Consider the following 23,964-nt stretch of genomic DNA (forward strand, 5'->3'; position numbering starts at 1 on the left):
AAGCTCCGAGCAACTCCAAAAATAATTTCAATCTGTAAACGGAGCCAACTTCTCGTCTTCTTTGCTACCATCATACTGTCTCTCCTTTTTCCCTAGAGAGAAGAAAAAATAGGACGTCCTCGACATCATAAATTTCGCATTAAATAAATATACATATTTATGTTTAATTTTCATTTTTTTTTTATTATAACGTATAAATTTTGGTGAGTAAAAACTTTCAAAATTCATTTACTTTTGTACTATATAAAAAAATGGATCATCATACATTTTATTTAGGACGGATTAACGATTCAATTTACTACAATATTATCTAGCGTAAAAATTTTTTAAAAATCCTTTTTCCACAAATATTGTAGAAGCGTGAAATTATTGCTACAACTAAAATTAAACATTATTCTCTTGGCGAGATATATATACATTTCACACATTAATTAAAATATTTATCGTGTAGTGGAATACTGTTGATAATTAATCTTACATTTATTATGAAATTATGAATTTATAATTTTTTGTTCCTTCAATTATACTTATACAAAAATAATAAATGAATATGTAAGACTAGTAGTTAATAAATAAGTTAGTAGATGGGTGAGTTCATCAAATATTTATCTTTAGAGTCTCAACATTTTCTTACTTTACAAATGTTTTATGTACTTGAAAAATTTCTAAAACATCTGAGTTCTTATTTAAACGAAATAACATTCATAAATAGAACAAATTTTTAGGAACATAAAATAAATCTCCAATTAATTGTAATCAAATAAAAAATTAACTAATATGAGAAACAAAAAAAAAAATGAGTTAACGAAACTTAAATTGAAGTTAAGGGGCACAACAATTGATACAGTAGTTTTTTTTTTTTTTTAATTCCCAAAAATCACCTTTTTTTTAGGCGATAAAAATAGTTGTGCCCCTTTGATTCAAATTACCCTTAATAATATATGTAAATCTAAATTTTATCTGGCATAAATTTTTCTAGTTCTTTTCGAATAGCAGCAATAAGTGGGACGGCCGGATCATCCGGAGCTAGGTGAGTATCCGCGAGTACGCGAGTAACATTTATTTCTGGTAAATTCGGTCGGTGAAACGGCCCCGCACTCATTGGTCTCGATCCCCATGCTCCTCGGGTTGGTACGCTTGTGTTTCCTGTTTCCGGTATTGATTCTTCGAGAATGTCACGCGGTAGAGAAGTTCGTGGACGCATTCTCATTTGATCCATTGGACTTTCGGCCGGACTAAAAATTATAGCAAAAAAATAAAAAAAAAAAAAAAAAAAAAAAGAAATTAACTTGAAGAGTATTGAGAAAAATTGGTAATTAAAACGAACCTGACGAGAGTACATTTCTCTTTCGACTCCAAGCACGTCGTAACACGATCGTGTGAAATTCCGTTTGAATGTGAAGATACTGAAATGCTTGTTTCTTTGGTTTTTATGTCTTTTGCGGTGAATAGACTGAACGAATCCTCGAGAAGCTCGTGAAGTCTCCTTCTGGCTCGTCCTACGGGACCCGACGACGGCAGTTGCCGCTCTACGTCTATTTCCGTACCCAGATTTTCTGCAAGAATAATTCAAATCTTTTGAACAAGATGTCATTAAAATTCTCTTTTTTACTAACCCAATAACCCAGCTCTCGAATGTCTAAAAGATTCATTTTATTTTATCTTTTATTACTAGAGACCAGACCAGAATATCTTGATTTTATTTTTCTTCAACAGTATTCGGACATAAAAAATAAATATTCAAGAATATTATCCTTGAGACACTGAGGTAGATTATATGACAGTAATAAAAACAAAGCTCCAAGCTATATAATGGAAAAGTAATATCATAAAATAAAAACCTTCAACCGCTCGCTGTCTTCTAAGATCCCAAACAATCGGACCAACAACTCCTGGATCCTTTACCGCACTTCTTGTTCGTCCTAGTGACTCATCTCCTAACTTTTTATTAATAAAACCATTCTCGCGTCTTGTCATCTCGGGAGTTTCAAACTCCATATCTAAATGTCGGACCTAAAATTCACATATCGATAATTACAATCATGATTATTAAATATGCCTTGCATTATTATTTTTTTTCAACAATAAAACTAATAAAATAATTTTTATTATAAATATTGAGTTTTAATTAAAATAAAAAAAGCTGAGTGAAAAAAAAAATATACAAGTCTTAGGCACGGAAAGAACAAGATGACACTGGATATCATCCCAGATTATACTCAGTGATATCTGTGACGAAAAAAAATTTCAGATAGTAACTAAAAAAAATTTCAGACAGTAACTGAAAAAATTCCAGATTATACTGAGTTATATCTGGATTATATTAGCTACTATCTGAAATTTTTTTTCACTTCAGTGGTATAATTAAAAAATTTTTAAGTTTCTAATTTTTAATAATAAATTTATAAATAAATAAATTGCAATAAAAAAAAATTATTTACCACAACTGGTTCTAATATCCTAGAAAGCGGCTCTACACTTCTCATACTTGGAAATAATTTGCAAGGCGGCATTGATAAATAAGAATGCGGTGAAGCTGTTTCTTCTAAGTGATGAGCATAACCATTTTCAAGATATTCACCCCTTTCATTATCATTAGCTACTGTCTCCATCGAATTAGGACTGTCTAGTGTTTCAATAGCATTCATTTTTGTTATTCGTTTTCTTCCAGTTCTATTAAATCAATGATAAATATTTTTAAAATTATAAAAAATAAATTTATTGAAAAGTACTATAAATACCTGTCTTTAGACGGTAACGTTGGATACTCCAGAATATCCCAAGAGCCTTGGATTTGTTTTTTAGTTTCCTCGTCCTCGTCACTCGACAACTCTTGTATATCGTCGTCAATAGTGTTAGGCGTAATAGGTGTACCTGGAGTTCGAGAAAAACTTCCTGGTGTCCGTCTCTGACTGGTACCATCCGTCTATAAACAGTTCAATTCACGAGAAATCATTACTAAAGTATTATATAGATATATTATGCACACTGAACTCATTTTCATAGTTTGCATGATATTAGAAGAATTCTTATTCATTTAAATCGATATCTCTCAATCCATCTCTTTCAGCGCACTGATATCTTTCTTAATATCGACTTATTTATTAAAAAAAAAAAAAAAAAAAAAAAAAAAAAATAATTTCAAATACTCAAAAAATATTATGATATAAAAAGTTAGACCATTTTTTAATTTTATTTAACAAAAAAATTTGTTCCAAAAAATTATTTTTAAAAAATTCCATTTTTAATTTATTAAAATTTCTAAATGTCAATTTTTTTTATGCAGTAATTTATTTATTAAAAAAATTATTAAATATATGCTAAATTAATTTTCAGAAAATATTTTAAAAAATTATTTCAATAATTAAATCTATTTCAGTAATTTAAGAAAAAAAAAAAATATTCTTACTCGTCCTTCTGTTTCTGATGTATATCCAGTGTTGTCTAATCCTGGCGTAGACGTCGTATACCCCGCTTCTTTTTTTAAAATACTTTGAGTTGGAGGAGCAGAAACAGTACGGTGAATTTTTTTTTTCCTCGCAATTAAAATAATACCAATTATTATTAGAGTTAAAAGTATAACAATCGCTCCTGCGCTGCTAATCAACAGCCAAACTTCTGGTTTTCTCGACAATGCAAGCGGTTGAGTTTCTTTCAAGTAAGCTAATAAAATATGAGAAGAAAAAAAATAGTTTTATGTATTCAAACGAAGCTCTGAATATTATTTATATTACATCTATAGTTTTAATTTAAAGTAAAAAAAAAAAAAAAAAAAACCTTACGTTGGCTTTGAATAATAACAGGCACACCAAGCTCTAAAGCAACTTCTTGAGAAGAAAGGAGCGCCATATCTTTGGCTGCTGTTTCCGCAGGCACAGGTTTTCCTCCCAAATGAACAGAATAAATTAACTTTGTCGATCCATCTTGTTGAACACTCGTGTTTTGCATTTTAACTTGAACAATTCCAGTACCTGCGGTTTTTAATCTTGAACTTGATGAATAATATTCTGTTTTATTATTTAAACTAGAAATATTTTGCTTAACCGTTGATAATGAAGATTGATTATTTACTACATCTATTTTTTCATCATTAATATCAACTTTTGTTTCATTAGATTTTGTATCGTTGAGTGAAGTTTGTTCATAAGTTTCAGTCTTTGAATTTATATTAATATTAATATTTGGCTTTATATTATCTTCATTGTAATTCACGTAATAATGGTCTGGATTCGATCGTAGAATTTGAGGATTTTTGACTATTTTTTCCATCAATAACTCTGATGTTTCATTTTTTAAAGATGCTATTGTTGGTTTAATATCTATTGCATTATTATTTAAAGTTAGTTTTGATTCTGTATTATCTACTAATTTCTTATCTAAATTTTCACTTATAACTGTTGATTTATTTTCAGGTGAAATATTTAAAATCTTAATCTCTTTCATTTTTTTTTCAACCTCAATATAACTGGTAAGATTATTATTTACTGTTGAACTGGCGATTGCTACAGTATTTTTCAACTCATTTTTCATACTCTAAAAAATATTTAAATGCATGAAATTAATAATCAATATTTATATTTATGCAGACATCTGAATGGTTTTGGTTTTATTAGACAAACAAATCAGCACTAAAAAAAATATTTAAAAAAATTTTAAATAATTATTATTTCAATTTTTTTATTTAGAATTTTTTTTATAATAATTTTTGCTTTAGAACCGTGAATTTGTTTGTTAAAATAAATTTTTAAATTATCAAATGTTTGCTGATTTTAAATAATACTAAAGTTTGCCGACATTTAAAATATTTTGATTTTTTTTTAATAATTAAATTAGAACAAAAAATATTTTTAAAAAATTCCACTTACAGTTTTTCCAATTTTTTACAAATGAAAAATTTTTTTTATATTTTTGTAATATTTTTTTTTAATAAAAAAAAAATTCTAAAAATTTTTAAATGTCGGCTAACTTAATTTTAATTGATTTCAAAATTATTATATTAAATATCCCAATTACATTGTTTATAGATTCTCTTGATACTATTTTAGCATCATCCAATGGTGTAAGTTTTTTGTTGGTAGCTCTTCGAAGACGAGGATCCGTAGTTAAGAGTCCCAAGTGCCGCTGTTGTTGACGCGTGAAAGCAGCTCTGTATAAACGAGCTAACCTGAGCTCAACTCTAGAAGGTACATTTTCACCAGCTTTAATTACTGTTAAAAGCCAGTATCTGAAAAAAAAATAATCAAATTAATTCAACGGTAATATTTGCATAATAATAAAGATGATGATAACGATGAAGACTATGTTCAATAAATTTGATAAAATAAACAGATAGTTACTTCGGATCTGGATCTTCGCCAATAAAAATACCAATTTCTTGGTCAGGGTCAATCAATGTCGGAGTGGGTTCTATGCAAGAGATACATCCGGGATCGCGAGTTCCACTTCCAGAGTCTTTTTGTCGACCTACATCCTCTTCTGAAACGTAAACTGTTGCTGTATGATGAACAGTACGAGTTTCGTAGTACGTAAGAGTTTGTTCTGGATCTATCCATGGCGGCGCGTCTTCTAAACCAGTCCAAAAAAAATCTTGCAGATGAACTCGTCTTCCAGGAAAATGCTCAATAAGTATAATTTCGTCCTCTACAAAAATAGAAAAAAAAAAAAAAACATTTTTTTAACGAATAAACTCTTGAATAACATTCATAAAAATTTTTAAAAATGATCATTAATTAATTGAATTATTTTAAAGTTTTAAATAGTTATTAATGTTTATTATTATTTGCAGGTGAACAGAGCGGGTCTACTTTTAATAGACTCCTTTTAAAAATCAATAATTAATTAATAAAAATGGATAGCAAAAATATTAATTGTTTCTTCTCGAAAAAATACCTAAAATTAGGATTTCAAGACCAGAATACCCCTTTTAATTAATTCATTAACATGTAAATTTTTTATTCTTGTTAAACTTCGTGAGTTATCGCCAAGTCATCCTTTTAATAAATTTAATATTACATGTTGGCTGTTGAGTGTAAAATAAAAATGAGAAAGTATAAACTCTGAAAACGTACAAAATTTACAGAGTAACTTTAGTGACAGGTTTCGTAAACGCACGCAATCACGTGACAAAGCATCGTCAAATTTACATAGATGAGCTTGCGTAGCTTCAGTTTCAAGAGCAAAGACCTATCAAAGGTAACAAGATTGTACGGGAATAAAAAAAAAATTAAAATACTTTAGCCAAATCTTTGAATGGTACTAGCTTGCACAAATGTTGCCGTAATCGATTGTTTTATTTGTGTATTTGTATGTCTTTTATACTGTGTTAAACGTTTATGACAAAATAAGTATACTTGTGTATTAAATAAATAAATAAATATAATTAAAGTAGTAACGTTTAATTTACTATTCAATTAATCATAAAATTTTAGACTGATAAACAAAATTTTTAAGTCAGACTTGAAGAAATAAACATATTTTTACAACTTAAGCTCATTAAAATTTAATTAAACCACTTTGCTAATTACAATTACTAAGCTTGAGTGTTTTTGAATAATTAAATTTCAAAATTAACATTGATTTATTAATTCTTTTTGTTATTAATTAATTTATTTAACGTTTTGGCGGGAAACAATTCAAATAACTTTTCTTCAATATTCTTCTACTATTTAATTTAATGTAATTAATTTAATTTAATTTAATGTAAATTTATAATAAAAAATTGGATTATTAAAAAAATTAATTACAACCAAAAATCTATTTAAATAAAAAAAGATACATGATTGATTTAAACAATAAAAAAAGGGTTGATGGCAACTGTCGCATGAAAGCAACTGTGCCGTTACCATCATATGTGTATTCCGTCCTTGTCTAGGGGAGTGCTAAACATCTCTCCTTTCATACTACACAGTAAATAATACGGTACGCTCACTTTTATATACTGAACGCTACTCAGCATAACCACTTGTGAGAAGAAAACGATGTGCGCAATCGATCAATTTAGCCACTTAAAAAAATTTTGACACAATGCACACGATAATTAAAGCATATTTACACCTAGGTATAATTTTTAAATCGATAAATTGCTATAAAAAACAGGATTAAAAAATAATTATTCTTTTACGTCAAGCAATGACTGAATTTGTATTATAGGTGTAAGAAGTAATGTAAGAAAATTGTTAATACTTAAAAAAGATTTTACAAGATAAACAATTATTATTAATTATCGTTATATTAGGGTTTGACTTAATTTTTTTCTCACTTTCAAAATTGAAAAACAATTTATAATTAATTACACAGATAAAATATTCGAGACCTTAACACCTATGCTAGGTAATTAGCTATTAATTATTCCGAATGACAAAAGAATTAATAAATATTCAAAAAGTCAAGTTTTTCTCATAGAATGATTATGTCCTTGTTCCACGGTCTGCTTAAGTTTCCGGTCCGGTAGCTTCCGTCCTATGGTGGACCCGCGAGCTAGTTCCGTCAACGCACCTACGCGTATCGCTATTATTATTTAATATCATCCAACTAGCTCCTATCATAGTAAACAAATTAACTATCAAGACCATTTCCTAGAAAGTTCAACAAAAAGAAAAATCATCTTGCATCAAACAATGAAAAAAATTCAATTTATTTATTTATTTATTTATTTATTTATTTATGCATAAATTAAATAAACTTGAAAACACTTTCAAGTATTTGATGCTAATGCCAATACACCGTAGATATTTTTAGTGGTAAGAATCGGAGTGTTTAATCGATAGGAAACCAAGTTCCTATGGTGAATTGAATACCGCTACTAACTTTGTTCGACTTTTTAACACTTATTTTATCTACTACAAAATAATGAAATTGTTTTTTAATAAAATTTTCTCGACAGCATTTTAAATGTTTAATATTTCACCAAAAAATTATTGAAATTAAATTATAGCAATATTAATTATTAATTTCACTAGTTATACTATATTACCTCAATAATTATTTTATACACAGAAAAAAAAATTTTTTTAAATCAAGTATGTAATTTTTTTTTCTATGTAAATGTATTTAACAAATAATTTTATTTAATTGAAAGTAATAAAATTTATTCATAAAAAAATTTGTTTATTAAATTAATGTAAATTAATACAAATAAAACTTGTCAATTAAAATTTGACTTTTTATCAAATTTAAAAATATTCAAAATATTTATTTATATATAAAAAAATTTTCTTAAGATTGATAAAATAGAAAAACCGACGAAACTTTATTCAAAACTGAAAAATGAAAATGATCTATAGTTAAAAAAAACCGGGAAGAAATAAATAAAAATTAATGAATTTATCTGTGATGATTTATTAAATAATGACGTCCAAGTGTTGACTAGAATAAGTACAAGCGCGTGGTAAAGAAAGCAATAATATCGATTTACTGGAACACCTGCACACGTTTATTCTCTTGGAACTTTCATTACTGTGTAATATATATAAAAATTCTAACACTTTAATTTATAAATCAATGCTGGCTCATTAAAGGACATAGATTATAATTAAATATGAATGCTCTGTACAACGAATGTAATGTATAGTAAAAATAAAATGTTCAATGACAATAAAAACAGAAATAACTAAATAAATTGTGATAATTATAAAAATATGATAAACTTTTCAACAATTTAATAGAAATTTAATAAAACTAAATTGTAAACCACCTGTTTGTATCAATGAAGATGATACAAATGCAAGAAAGTAAATAAATATTTATAATTTAAATATAAAATAAATCTAATTAAAAAAAAGTTAATAAAATTTCTGTGAAATACAATAAAAAAAGTTCATACACCTGGAAGTTACATAAATAATAAAATATTCCGACGGCATCGACCCTATATAAACCTACGAACAACAGACAGGTAGCTCATAAAGAAGCTACCCTTGTTAATAAAAAATTTTAGTGATAAAGAAAAACTTTATTCTATATTTTTGTATTAAAAATAAATAAATTTTTTTCTATAAACAATTACTGTTACGAACCAGCTCCAGGCGGCAGGGCGGCTTTAACTTTCAAGTAAAACGGCAAGAGAATAATAAATTGTACAACTATAATATTACAACAAGCGAATGGTGTAATGCAGACGACACTGCAACACATCGCGGTGCGCTCTGCTCTACTAAAATATAATATGTTAGCCACAAGCGTGTCACAGAAAAATCCCTTCCACTTTCCACGAGCGATAACACTATTAGATAATAATATAGCGATGGAAGTTCGCGGTTTTTTGTGCACATGCGCTCAAGTTTTAAATTTATGGATGTGGTGATTTATATTTTTTGTAAAATTTTTTTTAAAATTAAAATCAGCGGGAATTTAAAATTTTTTAAAACATGCGCGCCAATAATCATGTAAAAGTGTGCATGAAGATGAGTTTGAAATGCTATTCGGAAAGATATTGATATTTTTTTATTTTTAACTCGATTATTTGAATGTAACTCAAATCAGCCTCTGGATCGTGGTATCAGCAACGCTATGAAAATAAAAAAAAGTAAAATAAAGTAAATCAAATATGTGATCAGGTTAAAAAATAAGTTTTTCATGCACAACTAGTCAAGTGACTAAATAAATAAATAAATTACATTTAATAAAGATATTTATTTCATTTAATCAGTCGACCCTTTTGAATATATATATATATATATATATATATATATATATATATATATATATATATATATATATATATATATATATAAATATATTATAAAAAAAAGAAACTAAGAGATGTTACACAGTATAAAAATTTTTACGATATTACCTAACATCTTTACAAGTAAAAAAATTCAGTTATCAGAAACATACATTTATTGTTTTCAATATCACAATAAATAAAAAAATTAACTATTTAATCATCAATTATACTTAAAAACTTCATAATCTTGAATAAAATATTAAATATGTAGCGTTTAAGTGTTTTTTATAAAAATTATAATAACTTGAGAAAATTAAATAAAAGTTAATAAATTTAACCGGAAAAATCTGAATAATCGTACAAAGCTTGATCATAAAATTCACAGGTGATAAGCCGTTTATCAAAATAACGACCATTCAAAGAATTTTTTGCATGTTCAGCCTCACTTATGTTTGAAAATTCAACAAAAATTTTCACGATTACTTCAGCGTCATCATCTTCAGACTGCCTCTCATTGTAAATAACAACTTTATTAACAACTCCGTACTTTGAGCACTCCTCTTTAATTTCTTCTTCAAATAATTCATCAACATCTTCAGGCGAAGTCATATTTTTGAGTACAATCACACGGGATTCAATCCTACGCATAAGTTTTTGCATAACTAAATGCCGAGCACTAGGACCTTTGATGGTTAAATTTTCTTGTTGCTGGAGTGTCTGTACTTCAGTCTCTTCAAGTAATTTTTTTTGCAATTCTTCCTGCTGTTTTTGTTGAGCTTGCTCTTTCGCTCGTTTAGTAGCATCAGCGGTTGGCGAATTATTTACTGGTACAACTAACGTTCCAATTGATGTCGGAGCTACTAGTGTCGGTGGTGGAATCACAACAGACTGTCCAGAGAGATATTGAGTACCCATCGGTTGGGATGACAACATTTGTGGAATAACTATTCCAGGTGGAGGAATGACTGGAGCGATTGATGCCGCGGTCGGAGATGAATTCGAACGAGAAATTTCAGGATAAGGTGAGTCAGAGTCTCTTATTTTTGTTAATCCAAGCGCAACAGCGTTACTAGCAACAGCATCCATTGCTTGAATTTTAGCTGTAGCAGTAGCAGCTGCGACTGCTGCAGCAGTTGGCATTATACTTGAACCACTTGAAGGTTCCATAAGTACATTAGGAGGTGTAATGGCTATTCCTACCCTTAGGCAAACTCCTCCCAAATCAAAGAGATTCATTGAAGATATCGCTTCGACTGCTGATTGCATCGTTTGATACTCGATGTACGCATAATTTCTATCACGATTAGCTGAATTTCCTCGAAATAATTGGCAATGTTTGATAGGACCAAAGGCTTCAAATACAGATTTAATGTCATTTTCTTCAATGTCTCGATGAATAGAAGAAATATAAATCCGGTTATAGTGTTTACTTTCTTCAATTATATTGTCAATGATTGATTGAGCTTGCGGCATATTCGACGGTCTTCCTACGACCTTGATGTTACGGCCGCCGATCATTACACCGTTCATTTGATCAAGCGCCAGTTGTGCAGCTTCAGGTATATCATACTCTACAAAAGCGAACCCCTTGTGTTTTTGAGTAATTAAATCCCAGGACATATTGACTGACTTAATAGGTCCAAAAGGCATGAATGCTTCACGAACTGAGTCTTCTTTCAATTCAAAACTAATACTTCCCACATAAATTCGACACATCAGAGCCAAAGCCTGCTGTCTCTGGACTTGGTTCCGTTGACTTGCCATTTGATTCTGCTGATGGGCCAAAGTTTGTTTCATCAGAACCATTTTAACGCTTTCTTTCATTGCGTACTTTTTTGCTCTTTTAATTGCATCCTGGTTTTCCGATGATACTTTTGGTAAACTCGCGCCGATTATTCCCAGAAGAGTATGACTTTTAGCTACCGGCCCAATAACTAATGGACCAGTTTGATGAAGACATTTAAATATTTCTTGTATAACCAAGTTATTTTCCTTGATACGAGGCTTCTTCGCTGGCGGCTCTACATCATTTTGTTCTGATGAAGTCGTCATTATTATATCAGTCATTTTATTAATGGAGTTACAAAATAAATCACTAAAAAATGTAATTTTATTAAAATTTAACAAATTATTACTTTCAAATAAATTGCCTGATTACTACTGAATAATTGTGCAGAATAGGAAACTAAGTAATCTAATTTTTAAATGACATTTGTTACTCCAAGTATAAATAATATTACTTACATAAACTGTAGTTAATCAACAAAGTTATAATTCAAGATATTTTAATCCAATGATTAGTGATTGGTTTATTCTACTATTATTTTCTTCTTATCATTGTTTTGGATTTTAGGCAAAGATAAAGCACATGTTGAATACCATAACACCTAAAATAGTAATACCAGTTGTGCAAGTATCAACTAGTTCCTTTGCACTTTTTAAATGAAAATCAGCTGATCACTTTCAAATAGATACAGATGGAATCTTGGTCGTGCCCACTTGTGTTTCTCCCACGAAGTTCGTCTGAGCGCTATTTTCAAATAATTTTATTTTTAATAATATAACAATTAGTAAATAACACTGAAGTTAATAAATATTAAAAATTTTTTTAGAATCTTATAGCTATTAAATTATTAAAAAGTTTCACATGTGAAAATTAATAAAAAATTAGGAAAAAAAATTAAAAATGCAATTTCGTAAAAATAATTTTTTTGTTAAAGAAAATTAAAAAATTGCTAAGTAACAGCTAAATTAAATGTTATGTGATTTTTATAGTTATACAAAAAACCAAAAAAATAAAGGTTAGAATTTTTTTGCAAAGTCAAAAATTTTTATCCAATATTAATCAAATTTATTTTTATTTGTAGTAATAATACGTTGTAATTGTTATTACAATAATCAATTATCATTATTTAGAATTTAAATATAATTTTTATTATATCGATTGCACAGTACATACCGACATTGGAGTTTGCTTTACTTTTGCAAGCATGTTTACCAGTAAAACAATATATACACACCTGTTAGTACAACACACACACACACACACACTTACCGCGAATGTCATCTATACTATATACATAAAAAAAAAAAAAAAAAAAAGAAAGAAAAAGAAAAAAGAAAAAGAAAATAGTATCAGCACGCTTAAATTCAATTCAATGTCAACATGGACGCTGTCATAAACGCGTTTTATTTTGTACTAGTCAACAAGTCACTTTAATAAATCAATAATGAGAGATACTCTCATTTTTTATTACATTGAATAGAATGTAACTACAATTACAATCAGTCGTTACCAGGATTTGTTTTTTTCATTACTAAAACAGTAATTACACTATAAACAACATGACATCTGATAAAGTAGGTTATATTTATTTCTTTATTAAACAAATTGTAATATTTGATTTTTCAATTCAAATTAAATTTATATTGCATGATAAATACAATAAAAAAAATTGTTTTATTTATAATTATCTTAAATTGTATTGTTTTAGGTTCTTTATAAACTTGATCATCCTCATGGTCCTGGTAGTGTATTTATTTCATGGAGACCCGGTAATAGTACACATCTTGCCACAACTGGTTGCGATGGAGTTGTATCAATTTATGATAGACAAGGAGAAATCCAAGAACGTATACAATTGATGGGACTGTGCAGTGGATTTGGATGGGATTTTGACGGAGACATCTTGGCTATCATAACAAATAATTCGTCAACGATTATTTTATGGGACGCAACAACTAACAAGAAATCTCAAATTGATGCTGGTGTACGAGACACATTAACATGTATGATGTGGGCTAAACATGCTTGCATTCTTGCAGTGGGAACACAAAAAGGAAATCTTATTCTATATGATCATTCTAACGCTAGGTATTGTTTAGAAATTTATAAATGCTTTTTGCTATTAAGGGATTACATGGATTTCCTCCGGAAAAAAATGGCCTATTTTCAACAATATTTTTTTTTTTAATATTTTAAAAATATTAAAAAAAATTTTTTTAATTTTTTTATCAAAGTAATTTTACTTATTGTTTTTAATGTATTTATTTAATTATTGAACTTATTTCATTTATAACTTATTAGAAAAATAATTTTCTGTTTTAAATTACTTCAATTAAATATTTCTTCGATTCATTTAACAATTATTAATAATTTCAGGCGGATTCCTATCTTAGGAAAACACAAGAAAAAAATAGTATGCGGTTCGTGGTCTTCAGAAGGTATCCTAGGACTAGCTGGTGAAGATAGAATTCTGACAATAAGTACAGCCGATGGAGACACCCGACGAGAAATTCAACTACAAGGTGATCCACAGGATTTAAAATTTGGTGAAATGAAAACAGATAGTCGCACAAGCGGTGAAAATACAATATCTTTGATTATTGGAAAAGTAACATTATTACTTTACAATATTCGCGATCCAGACAATCCTATAGAATTAGCATTTCAAAAAAGATATGGACCAATAGTTACATATAAATGGTACGGAGATGGTTATATATTATTAGGATTTGAAGCTGGATATTTAATATCAATATCAACGCATATTAAAGAAGTTGGACAAGAATTATTGCAAATGAAAAATCATCGTGACTCTTTGAATGATATATCATTGAGTTTAACGGCTAAAAAAATAGCCACTTGTGGTGACAATACATTAAAAATCCATGGATTACAAAATATAGAAGAAACTGAAAAAATAATTACAATAAGTGGCGAAGCTGCTGTAAACAGTGTTGAGTGGTCAGCTGATGGCACGATGATTGCTGCTGTAACTCACAGTGGCAATGTATTAATTTATCTTGCTCAAATACCTAAATTAACGAGCGTATGTGGTAATAGAATAGCATTATTAGCAAGCCTAACAGAAGTTATTGTCTATCTTTATACGCTAGATGGTGATAAGCCGGAACCACAGACAATTCATACAATAATTGAACCGTCAATACTGTCAGTCGGCCCAACACACATTGCAGTAGCTGTTAACAATCGTGCACTTTTTTGGAATTTATCTGCGGGTCAAACCGATCGTGCTATTCACATCGAAAGAGATTATTTAGCATCTGTCGAAAGTATATGCTTAAATGAAACTTATACTTCTGTATTATATGATGGTAAAATTCAATTACACACAATAAAAACAGATCCAGCATTAATTAAAGAAGAAAAAGACAACAAAGTATTTGCAGATCCCAGTTCATCTAACGGTAGAATAACGTGTCATGCTCTTTCAGCAGAGTTCTTCGTATATGGCACAGATATGGGACGAATTGTTTATTTTTGTCTTGATGTATTTAATCATTCAACCGAATATTCTCACATAAGTGGAATTAAAAATGTTTTTATGGATGTTACTGGCACAAATATGTGCTTTATTGATGATAAAAATGATATTTTTGTCTACAATCCAGTTGATGAAAGAATAGTTACAGTGCCAGACTGTCCTGATTCATCCGAAGCAGTTATTTGGGATCAAAATATTTACGAGAGATCAATATTTGCCATTTATAATAAATCTTTAATTTCAACTTATATATTTATTAAGTACAGTATTGAAGGTAGTAAAGTTGTTAAAATAACGACAACAAAACTTCCTTCTGAAACATTACCACTATTAATGTACGGTGGTGAAGTAACATTAGGCGTTGCCGGTGGTAAATTATTACAAATAACTTTATCATCACACGAGAATGTTGGTAATATTGTTGAAAATAAAAAAATAATTGAAATATTTGACAATCAAATAAATTGCCATAGATATCGACAAGCTTGGAATACTTGTCTTACTTTAAATGATAAAAATCATTGGATTAAATTAGGAAAGAGTGCATTAGAAAATTTGGATATTGAAATGGGTATTAGAGCTTACAGAGAAATACCGGACGTATCGATGGTTTGGGCATTACAAAAGCTTGAAAATATTGAAGAATTGTCATTACTTTGTGGGCATATTTGTCTTTTGTTGGAAGATTACAATAAAGCGGAAAAATTTTTCCTCGAGTCTTCAGAACCTGTTGAAGCTTTGTATTTACGTCGTGATTTAATGGAATGGGAACAAGCGTTAACTTTAGCACAAAAATTTAAACCCGATGAAATACCATTTATATCACAAGAGTATGCCCAACAATTAGAAATGACGGGTAACTATCCAAAAGCTTTAATTAATTATGAACGTGCCCTGTCGGTGGTTAATGAGGGTACTATGACTACTGAACAATTTTACAATCATCGCATGCAGTGTTTAAGTGGAATTGCCAGAACTTCTATAAGATGTGGTGATAGTCGTAGAGGAGTGGCTATTGCAATGGAAAATGATACTCCACGTTCTGTAAGAAAAGAATGCGCTGAAATATTAGAAAATATGAAACAATTTACTGAAGCTGCAATGCTTTATGAAAAAGCTGATTATTATGACAAAGCAGCATTAGCTTATATAAAATTAAAAAATTGGGTTAAAGTTGGCCAGTTATTACCACAAATATCGGCACCAAAGATAAATATTCAGTATGCAAAAGCTAAAGAGGCTGAAGGAAAGTACGATGATGCTGCTAGAGCTTATGAAATAGCTAAAGATTATGATAATATTATTAGAATTAATTTGGAGTATTTGAATAATCCTGGACGTAGTGTTGAAATAGTACAACAAACTAAAAGTATTGAAGGTGCTAAAATGGTTGCACGTTATTTTCAAAAAATGAATGATTATAATTCAGCAATTAAATTTTTAATAATGTCTAACTGTCATGATGAAGCTTTTCAATTGGCTAATCAACATGGTAAAATGGAATTATATGGTGATATTTTAGTTAATACATTAGATGACGATAATGTAAGATTAGAAGATTTTAAAAGTCTTGCTATACACTTTGAAACACAAAAAAATAGTTTACTGGCGGGAAAATATTATTTTTATGCCAAAGATTTTCACAAGGTTTGTTATTTAATTATTATCTATGTTATGTATTACAAAAATTATAAGTATTAATAAATATTACTTTTTTTTTAGGCTTTAAAACATTTATTAAAAGCTGCACAATTGAGTACTGACGACGATGCTGCTCTTTCATTAGCAATTGATACAATTGCTGTTTCAAAAGATGATAAACTTGCAAATCAGTTAATTGATTTTCTACTTGGAGGTGACGGCTTACCAAAGGTAGATTTAAAATTTATTTACCAAGTAATTAAATAATAATTTTAGGTAAATTTATAATTTTTTTTTTTTTTAAGGATCCAAAATATTTATTTCGTTTATATATGGCACGAAAACAATATAAAGATGCTGCAAAAACTGCGATAATAATCGCTAATGAAGAACAAGTAAATGGTATTAAATTAATGAGAATTAATAATCAAAGCTATTTATTTTTTATTTTATTTATTCAATTGATTTTATTTATTTATTTATCATAGGGAATTATCGTAATGCTCATGATGTTTTATTTGGAATGTATCAAGAACTAAAACGTAACAAAATTACAATACCACTTGAAATGAATAACAACTTACGTCTTCTACACTCGTATATTTTAGTTAGATTACATGTTAAAAGAAATGATCATATACGTGGGGCAAGAATGTTGATAAGAGTTGCCAATAATATTTCCAAATTTCCATCACGTAAGTAACAAAATATTATTTTTTTAAATATCTTATTTAATATTGAAAATAAATTTTTCAGATATTGTACCAATTTTAACGTCAACTGTTATTGAGTGTCATCGTGCTGGATTAAAATATGCAGCTTTTAATTATGCAGCTATGCTTATGCGTCCTGAGTATCGTACGCAAGTAGACATTAAGTACAGCAAAAAAATTGAAGCTATTGTTCGTAAACCACCGAGGTCTAAAGATCATGAAGTTGAAGATGAACCGTTAACGCCTTGTCCCTATTGTAAAAATCGAATACCAGAAACAGAAATTACTTGTGATAAATGTAAAAATACTATTCCATTCTGTATAGCGACGGTAATTATAAATACAATTACTTATAAAGAAAAAAAAAATAAATAAAAATTATACTTTATTTTTATAATTTTTTTCAGGGCCGTCATATAATTGAAAATGATTTTACTGCATGTCCTCAATGCGATTTTCCAGCTATAAAGAGTGAATTTTTGAGGTAAATAATTTATCTATCAAAAAAAATTTTTTTTGTTAATTTATTTTTGTTTTCAACAGAATTATTGAAACTGATGAACTATGTCCGATGTGCAATGAAAAGGTTAATTTAAAAATGATACCCCAAAACATCAACATCCGTATTTATCTTGATATGCAAGATGAACAATTTAATCAAACACACTGATAAGACTTGAGTTTTTTATTTTTAAGATCCCAGTATATGATCAAAATCAAAATATTTAGTGATAAAGGAAACAATCCGTCCATAAATAATATTAAGAAAAGCCTTAAGTATTACTTTAAGTAATGGAATGATACTCACGTACTTTTAGACACTTTAGAATAGAAATTGTGAATACAAAAATATTTTGACACACTTAAAAAAAAAAAAAAAAAATCAAATTAGCCTTAAATTAGTCAAATTTTAAAGTTTGAATCTATTCATCTATTTAGATGTTTCTTATTTACTTTGACTGATGACTATTTTTTTAATAACAACAAATTTTTTTTTAATTTTTAGATATAATTCTTAATTGTAAAGCCATTCAGTTTTCAACAGTACAAGCACTTGAAGTACAAGCAATTGCATTGTTAATTTATAAATTTTGGCCATTATGTATTATTTTAAAATAATCGTATCATATTTTATTATAGTTTAATGATTTCAGAAAATCATTCTCATTTTAATTAATAATTTTTTTTTATATTTATCTGATTTCAAATAAACTTAAATATTTTTATCTAACTATTTCTTCATTTATTTATCCCTACTTACACAAATTTATATATCCCTACAATAAAAATTTCAATTATAGTTTCCAAACTATTTTTATGAAGCGTTCTTGACGTCAAAGTAATTATAAATAAAAATAGAAAAATCATTTTAGTAATGGCAACATGTTAGTCTAGTAATCTCTTTTCAACAGCCTATATACTATTTTTTTTTTTTTTGTATGTAAAAAGCAATAAGCTTTCAATAATTTTTTTTTCTAACATGTTTATTTATATTACGCGCTTACAGAGTGCCGAATTCTTTTACGCCCATGGCATCAATAATTTTGTATGAAGAATATTAAATATTACACTTGATATTTATTTCAATGCAAATTTACAAATATTTATTACTATTTTTTGATCAATAATTATTATTGCTAGTTTAAAAATAAATTAAAGTTAAGTCTATTGAATTTTTTGATTTTTTTAATATTTAATTTTTAGATTTTTTTTTCAATAATTAAATTATAACAAAAAAAAAAAAAAAAAAAAAAAAACATTTTTTAAAAATTACACTTATAGTTTTTTAAGTTTTTTACAAGTGAAATTTTTTTAATTTTTTATAATAATTTTTCAATAAAAAAAAATTCTAAAAATTTTTACATGTGAAACTTTTTAATAATTTAATTGGTATAAAATTCAAAATTTAATTTATTAAATTTTTTGAATAATAGCGCTTTGCAATAGTTTCTATGATTGGTTTACTCACCATAACATTAGGAGTGCAGCTGATCCAATCGCTATAGCGCAGATAAGAATAAGTAAGCCCCTCTACCGGAGAAGGACGTCGCCATCCTTTTAACCCCACTGTAACGTAAATGTACAAATACGTATTATAGCAATATGAGTACGTGTGCGTGAGTAATACCCAAAGAAAGTAATGTGGCATGTAGAGAACAGTTATACTAACCTACAATAATACAGACATTAAAAGTGTGTGGGTCATATCTCGATAATCGTGTGAGTGTTGACAAGAAATTTTTATTTCTTATTTATTTCAAAGAAATTCGCGAAAGAACGCGCGGCATTAACGAATATAGTGGTCAAAATGGCTGAACCTAGTGTTTCGCCGGCTCCTAGTTCTTCAGATTCTTCGGAAAATTTACAAGAGGAATCATTTATATCAAGTTTTATCGCTGAAGTAGTGAAGAGTCCACTTAATATATTTCTTGTTATTGTTATTGCTATTTTAGTTTATAAAATATTCCGAAGTAAAACACAAGAAGATATACCGGTCCAAGAGCACAAGGAATTGCCTAAAATTCGTAAAGATTTTACTGTTGAAGAATTAAAAAAATACGACGGTAGGGGACCGGATGGACGAATTCTTGTTGCTGTAAATGGGAGTGTTTATGATGTTACGAGAGGCAGTAGATTTTACGGACCCGGTAAGTTAATTATAATTTATTTGATACTCTAATTATATTAATTTATTTATCAACAAACACAAATTATTTTATTTTTGCCATAGTTGTTAATTCTTGGTTTTATTTTCTAGATTTATTCAGATAAATATGTTGTCACGTCACATAATTAACGTGACTGTGCACATAGTTTAAGATTGGCTGAAAAAAAAATGTTGCAATAAAAAAAAAAAAACTTGCTCTTGTTGAGATAACACCTTGATAACATTTGTTTACATATATAATCAGGCATTAAATGATGAATGTGACATCATTTTAACTTTTATCAAAAATTTAAAGAGCTTTTTTTTTTTTTTTTTTTAAACTTGATATTTATACATGAAACTGTTTTCATTTTTCAGCTGATTTAATAACTGTTTTTTGCTCGGTGATGAGTGTATTCAGTCATATCATCGTGTTAATAATTGATGCATGTATTTGCGTCATTTCCCAATGACTTCATGTATTGATTGATTGGAATTATCGATTTTAATTATATATTTTTAACGAAATGACAAATAATTGTATTTATATCCTCGGCAAATTTCAGTAATAATCAATAATTATTTATAACACTGAAGTTAGCCGTCAGCTGTTGATTTAAAAAAATTTTTTAACAAATTAATTACAATAAAAAAAATACTTCAAAAAATTTTCACTTGTAATTTTTATTAATTTTACATGTGAAACTTTTTAATAATATTTTTTTTATAATAATTAAATTGCTATAAAATTTTTAATATCTGTCAACTTCACTGTCATTGATTATTTAAATATTAATTGATAATTTAATGAAAATTCTATATACTCTGGTAAACTTATTTTTACCATTCGATCCAAGTGGATACCATCAAGTTATTTTACGCTTGAGAGAATAAAAATAATCAGTGGAGTAGTATTGGTGATAGGATTGTCGTGAATATATTACAAACACTATTCTCTATTTATATTGTGATTTTATTTGTTTTTATTTCATTAATCTTTTTTAACTTTTTTTTTTTTTTTTTTTTTTTTTTTTTTTTTTTAAATACAGATGGACCATATGCTGCATTTGGAGGGCGTGATGCCAGTAGAGGATTAGCCACATTTTCAGTGGTTCCAGGCAAAGATGAATATGATGATTTAAGTGATCTTAATACAACTGAAATGAATTCAATCTTAGAGTGGGAGGAGCAATTTAAAGGTAATGCTGAATCATGAAGTTTTTAAATGAATTAAATAAGTTGTCAGTTGTAGTTTTTTAAATATTCTATAATAACTTATTGATTACGGTTAATATCATTCAGTTGTCATGTATTTTCGTTTTATTTGTATATAAAATGTACAAAGAGTAATTTTCAATTCGAAGTAGCCAACAATTATTTTTTTATTTTTCAGTCTAGTGATTTTATTCGCGATTAGTTACTAGTTTATACTCTTATAATGATATGTAACGTATCATATATTATTTATGAGATCATAGGTCGAATCTGACGTAACAATAGCTTGAATATGTTCAATTATTTGAGTTTATTTTTAATTTTTAAGTCGTTAAATTTTTTTTTTACTTATATTTTCAATGGAATACATTCTTTGGTCTGTTGAGCTCACACATTATTTAAATTATTATCAAACTCAAGAAATTTGCTTTAATAAATTGACAACATTAGATTTAATATTTATTTATTTTTATTTTATTTTATTTTATTTTATAGAACGATATGATTACGTTGGTAAATTGCTAAAACCGGGCGAAGCACCAACTAATTATTCTGATGAAGAAGATGAAGGTAGCCAGCAAGAATCCGACGTTAAATCAAAGGATGATTGACCATTTAAAAACAAAATGGAAACCTTGTTGAGAAATATTAAACATCAGGCACACATCTATGTGAAAATTGTAGATATCATCGCTTCTCAATTAATAATTTTTAAATTAACTGAATACCAATTAATTGTGTGAAAATATACACACATCTTAAACGGGTATTCATAATAAAAAATTTGGTTTAATTGTAATAATGATGTGAACTCTTTTCAAATTCTTGAAATAATTTATTTGTACTGATTTTTCAAAAAAAAAAAAAAAAAAAAAAATCGATATAAATATTACTTATGAGAATATTTATAACTTTTTAAAGTTATATATTTTATCATTTTTCTTAAAGCAATTGTACATTTTACTTTAATTTGTTGGTACATAATTATGGTTGGTGATTTATCATTTTTTATTCGTGTATGTTTAAGTTTATTAAAAATTAAGAAATGAACATTATTAATAAGTTGCAAACAAGATATTTGAATAATAGTATTTTTTGTTAAAATAATTTCATGTTGCATGTGTTAACATGTACCGACCACCGGAATATTTTTAAATACCAATGTAAAAATTCAATCAAAATTTTCATGAATTTTTTGAGTATATATTATGATATATTTTATAAATATTTAAATAATAATCAAGAAATTTTACACTTTGTCAATTTTTTACAATACATTTTTTTAAACTGCTAAGACTTTGTATACACTTGATGATAATTACATAAATGTTTTTTTCTCAAACATATCTTGAATAAAATCAGTCTTAAAAGTGAGATAAATATAAAAGTATGTATATGTAATGATAGATCTATTCTCTTATGGCTCTTTAAATTAAAAACTACCTCAAGGTGCGTTTTATAACAAATGTTTGAAGCATAATGAAAAAAGAAAAAAAAAATGAAACATCACTTGCACCTTTAGAGTGTGCACATTTTGTTTGTATCATCGAATTAAATAATTTGCTGTACAACTAATAGGTTTAATTAATTATAGTAATTAATAACTAATGACAAAGTGAATTGAAACTAATTATTATTTTTTAGTAAAAATATTTAGATTCAAATTTTAAAAATGGTTGAAGCTTAAAATAATTACTTAAAGATGGCTTATTAATTTTTAATATTTAACAATATCTTAAAACTGCACGAAAATAGGTGAATACATTGACCCCCGAAGTCAATATAAAAACTTTCACTGTCTTTCATTTTTATTATAATATTTATGGACTAGGACCATCAGGCATGAAGATATTTTTTAATAATTACTAGATTGATAAAATAGATTGTTTTCCTTTTTTTAAAACAAATTTAATAAATAATCTATGGATATTCTTCTAAGAACGTTCAATAATTCCTGAGGCCTTATAATATGGACATCTAATGAAAAATTTTATTTTTTTTTTTAATTATTGAACTAAACTAATTTTTTCGATCAATTTTCTGGATATATTATTAAATGTATAACTAATTGCCATAACTTCCACGTTTGTTTAAGAAGATATTTTTTGTAAACTTTAATATAGTACTCTTGTTAATTAATTATAGCTTTAATTTGATTTTACCCAATGAATTATCAAAGCTCTGAAATTATTTGGTATTTTATTCGCTTGTAATTTCCTATGTTTTTGTCTTCCGTTGAACAGGGAAATTTGAAATTTATAGAGCAGAAAATATTGTAAAACATTGTAATTTTTTAACATTGGATTTTTTATACAGGTTTATATTTATGTATTACTGGTACTTCTTGTTTTAACATAACATATTACCCAAATAAATATTTCTAACCAGACAAGAAAACTATTAACACTTAAAATTAATCTTTATTATTAAAATAAATAATAAAAAAATTTTTATCTAAATTAAAAAAAAAAAAAAATAGAACTTTATGCTTTAAATAATAAACATTTTAACGTAAGATATTGATTTTTTTTCGGACGGTATTACTTCAATAAATGTTTCTTTTCTACATTATTTAGAAAAATTATATTTTAAACGAATTAGTAATTTTCTCTTTATCAATTTACTGTTCATAGTGCATTTATAAAAATTTATAAGATGGATTATATTTATCCAACTTTATAAAAGAAAATAATAAAGCATTCCGAAAGTTTCAAAGTTTTTATTTTAACCTAATTTTTCAATTACTTTGAAATGATAATAAACTTATAATTTTCTTCAATGATAAAGTAAAAA

The 23,964-nt window shown here is 27.3% G+C and overlaps 4 protein-coding genes and 1 non-coding gene across 5 annotated transcripts; 2 read left to right on the plus strand and 3 right to left on the minus strand.

The window, feature by feature from the left end:
* Positions 1 to 54: 54 nt before the first annotated feature.
* On the minus strand, positions 55 to 9,432 carry LOC141534402 (uncharacterized). The gene is made up of 10 exons (XM_074253738.1): positions 9,015 to 9,432; positions 5,337 to 5,640; positions 5,014 to 5,224; positions 3,783 to 4,533; positions 3,410 to 3,663; positions 2,742 to 2,926; positions 2,442 to 2,673; positions 1,842 to 2,013; positions 1,328 to 1,556; positions 55 to 1,235 (listed from the first exon to the last, which is right to left on the minus strand). Exons 1-10 carry the CDS (start codon positions 9,130 to 9,132, stop codon positions 950 to 952), a joined length of 2,742 nt encoding a protein of 913 aa, XP_074109839.1. The 5' UTR covers positions 9,133 to 9,432; the 3' UTR covers positions 55 to 949.
* LOC141535563 (U6atac minor spliceosomal RNA) lies at positions 6,795 to 6,905 on the minus strand. The gene has a single exon (XR_012480615.1). It is a non-coding gene; the product is annotated as a U6atac minor spliceosomal RNA (small nuclear RNA).
* A 390-nt stretch (positions 9,433 to 9,822) lies between the features above and the next one.
* On the minus strand, positions 9,823 to 12,672 carry LOC141534607 (poly(U)-binding-splicing factor hfp-like). The gene is made up of 3 exons (XM_074254044.1): positions 12,627 to 12,672; positions 11,912 to 12,197; positions 9,823 to 11,762 (listed from the first exon to the last, which is right to left on the minus strand). Exon 3 carries the CDS (start codon positions 11,732 to 11,734, stop codon positions 10,001 to 10,003), a length of 1,734 nt encoding a protein of 577 aa, XP_074110145.1. The 5' UTR covers positions 11,735 to 11,762; positions 11,912 to 12,197; positions 12,627 to 12,672; the 3' UTR covers positions 9,823 to 10,000.
* Positions 12,673 to 12,767: 95 nt separating this feature from the next.
* On the plus strand, positions 12,768 to 18,540 carry Oseg6 (intraflagellar transport protein Oseg6). Its single transcript, XM_074254043.1, has 9 exons — positions 12,768 to 13,027; positions 13,162 to 13,541; positions 13,830 to 16,602; positions 16,678 to 16,827; positions 16,902 to 16,998; positions 17,085 to 17,291; positions 17,353 to 17,639; positions 17,717 to 17,793; positions 17,853 to 18,540. The coding sequence occupies exons 1-9, from the start codon at positions 13,013 to 13,015 to the stop codon at positions 17,977 to 17,979; spliced, it is 4,113 nt and encodes a 1,370-aa protein (XP_074110144.1). The 5' UTR covers positions 12,768 to 13,012; the 3' UTR covers positions 17,980 to 18,540.
* Positions 18,541 to 19,436: 896 nt separating this feature from the next.
* Positions 19,437 to 23,880, plus strand: Msbp (membrane steroid binding protein). Its single transcript, XM_074254478.1, has 3 exons — positions 19,437 to 19,957; positions 21,006 to 21,155; positions 21,667 to 23,880. The coding sequence occupies exons 1-3, from the start codon at positions 19,618 to 19,620 to the stop codon at positions 21,780 to 21,782; spliced, it is 606 nt and encodes a 201-aa protein (XP_074110579.1). The 5' UTR covers positions 19,437 to 19,617; the 3' UTR covers positions 21,783 to 23,880.
* Positions 23,881 to 23,964: the final 84 nt, after the last annotated feature.

Source organism: Cotesia typhae, unplaced genomic scaffold, assembly GCF_013202065.1.
Source record: "Cotesia typhae breed Kobodo isofemale line unplaced genomic scaffold, CoteBio_Ctyphae scaffold_13, whole genome shotgun sequence".
NCBI lineage: Eukaryota > Metazoa > Arthropoda > Insecta > Hymenoptera > Braconidae > Cotesia > Cotesia typhae.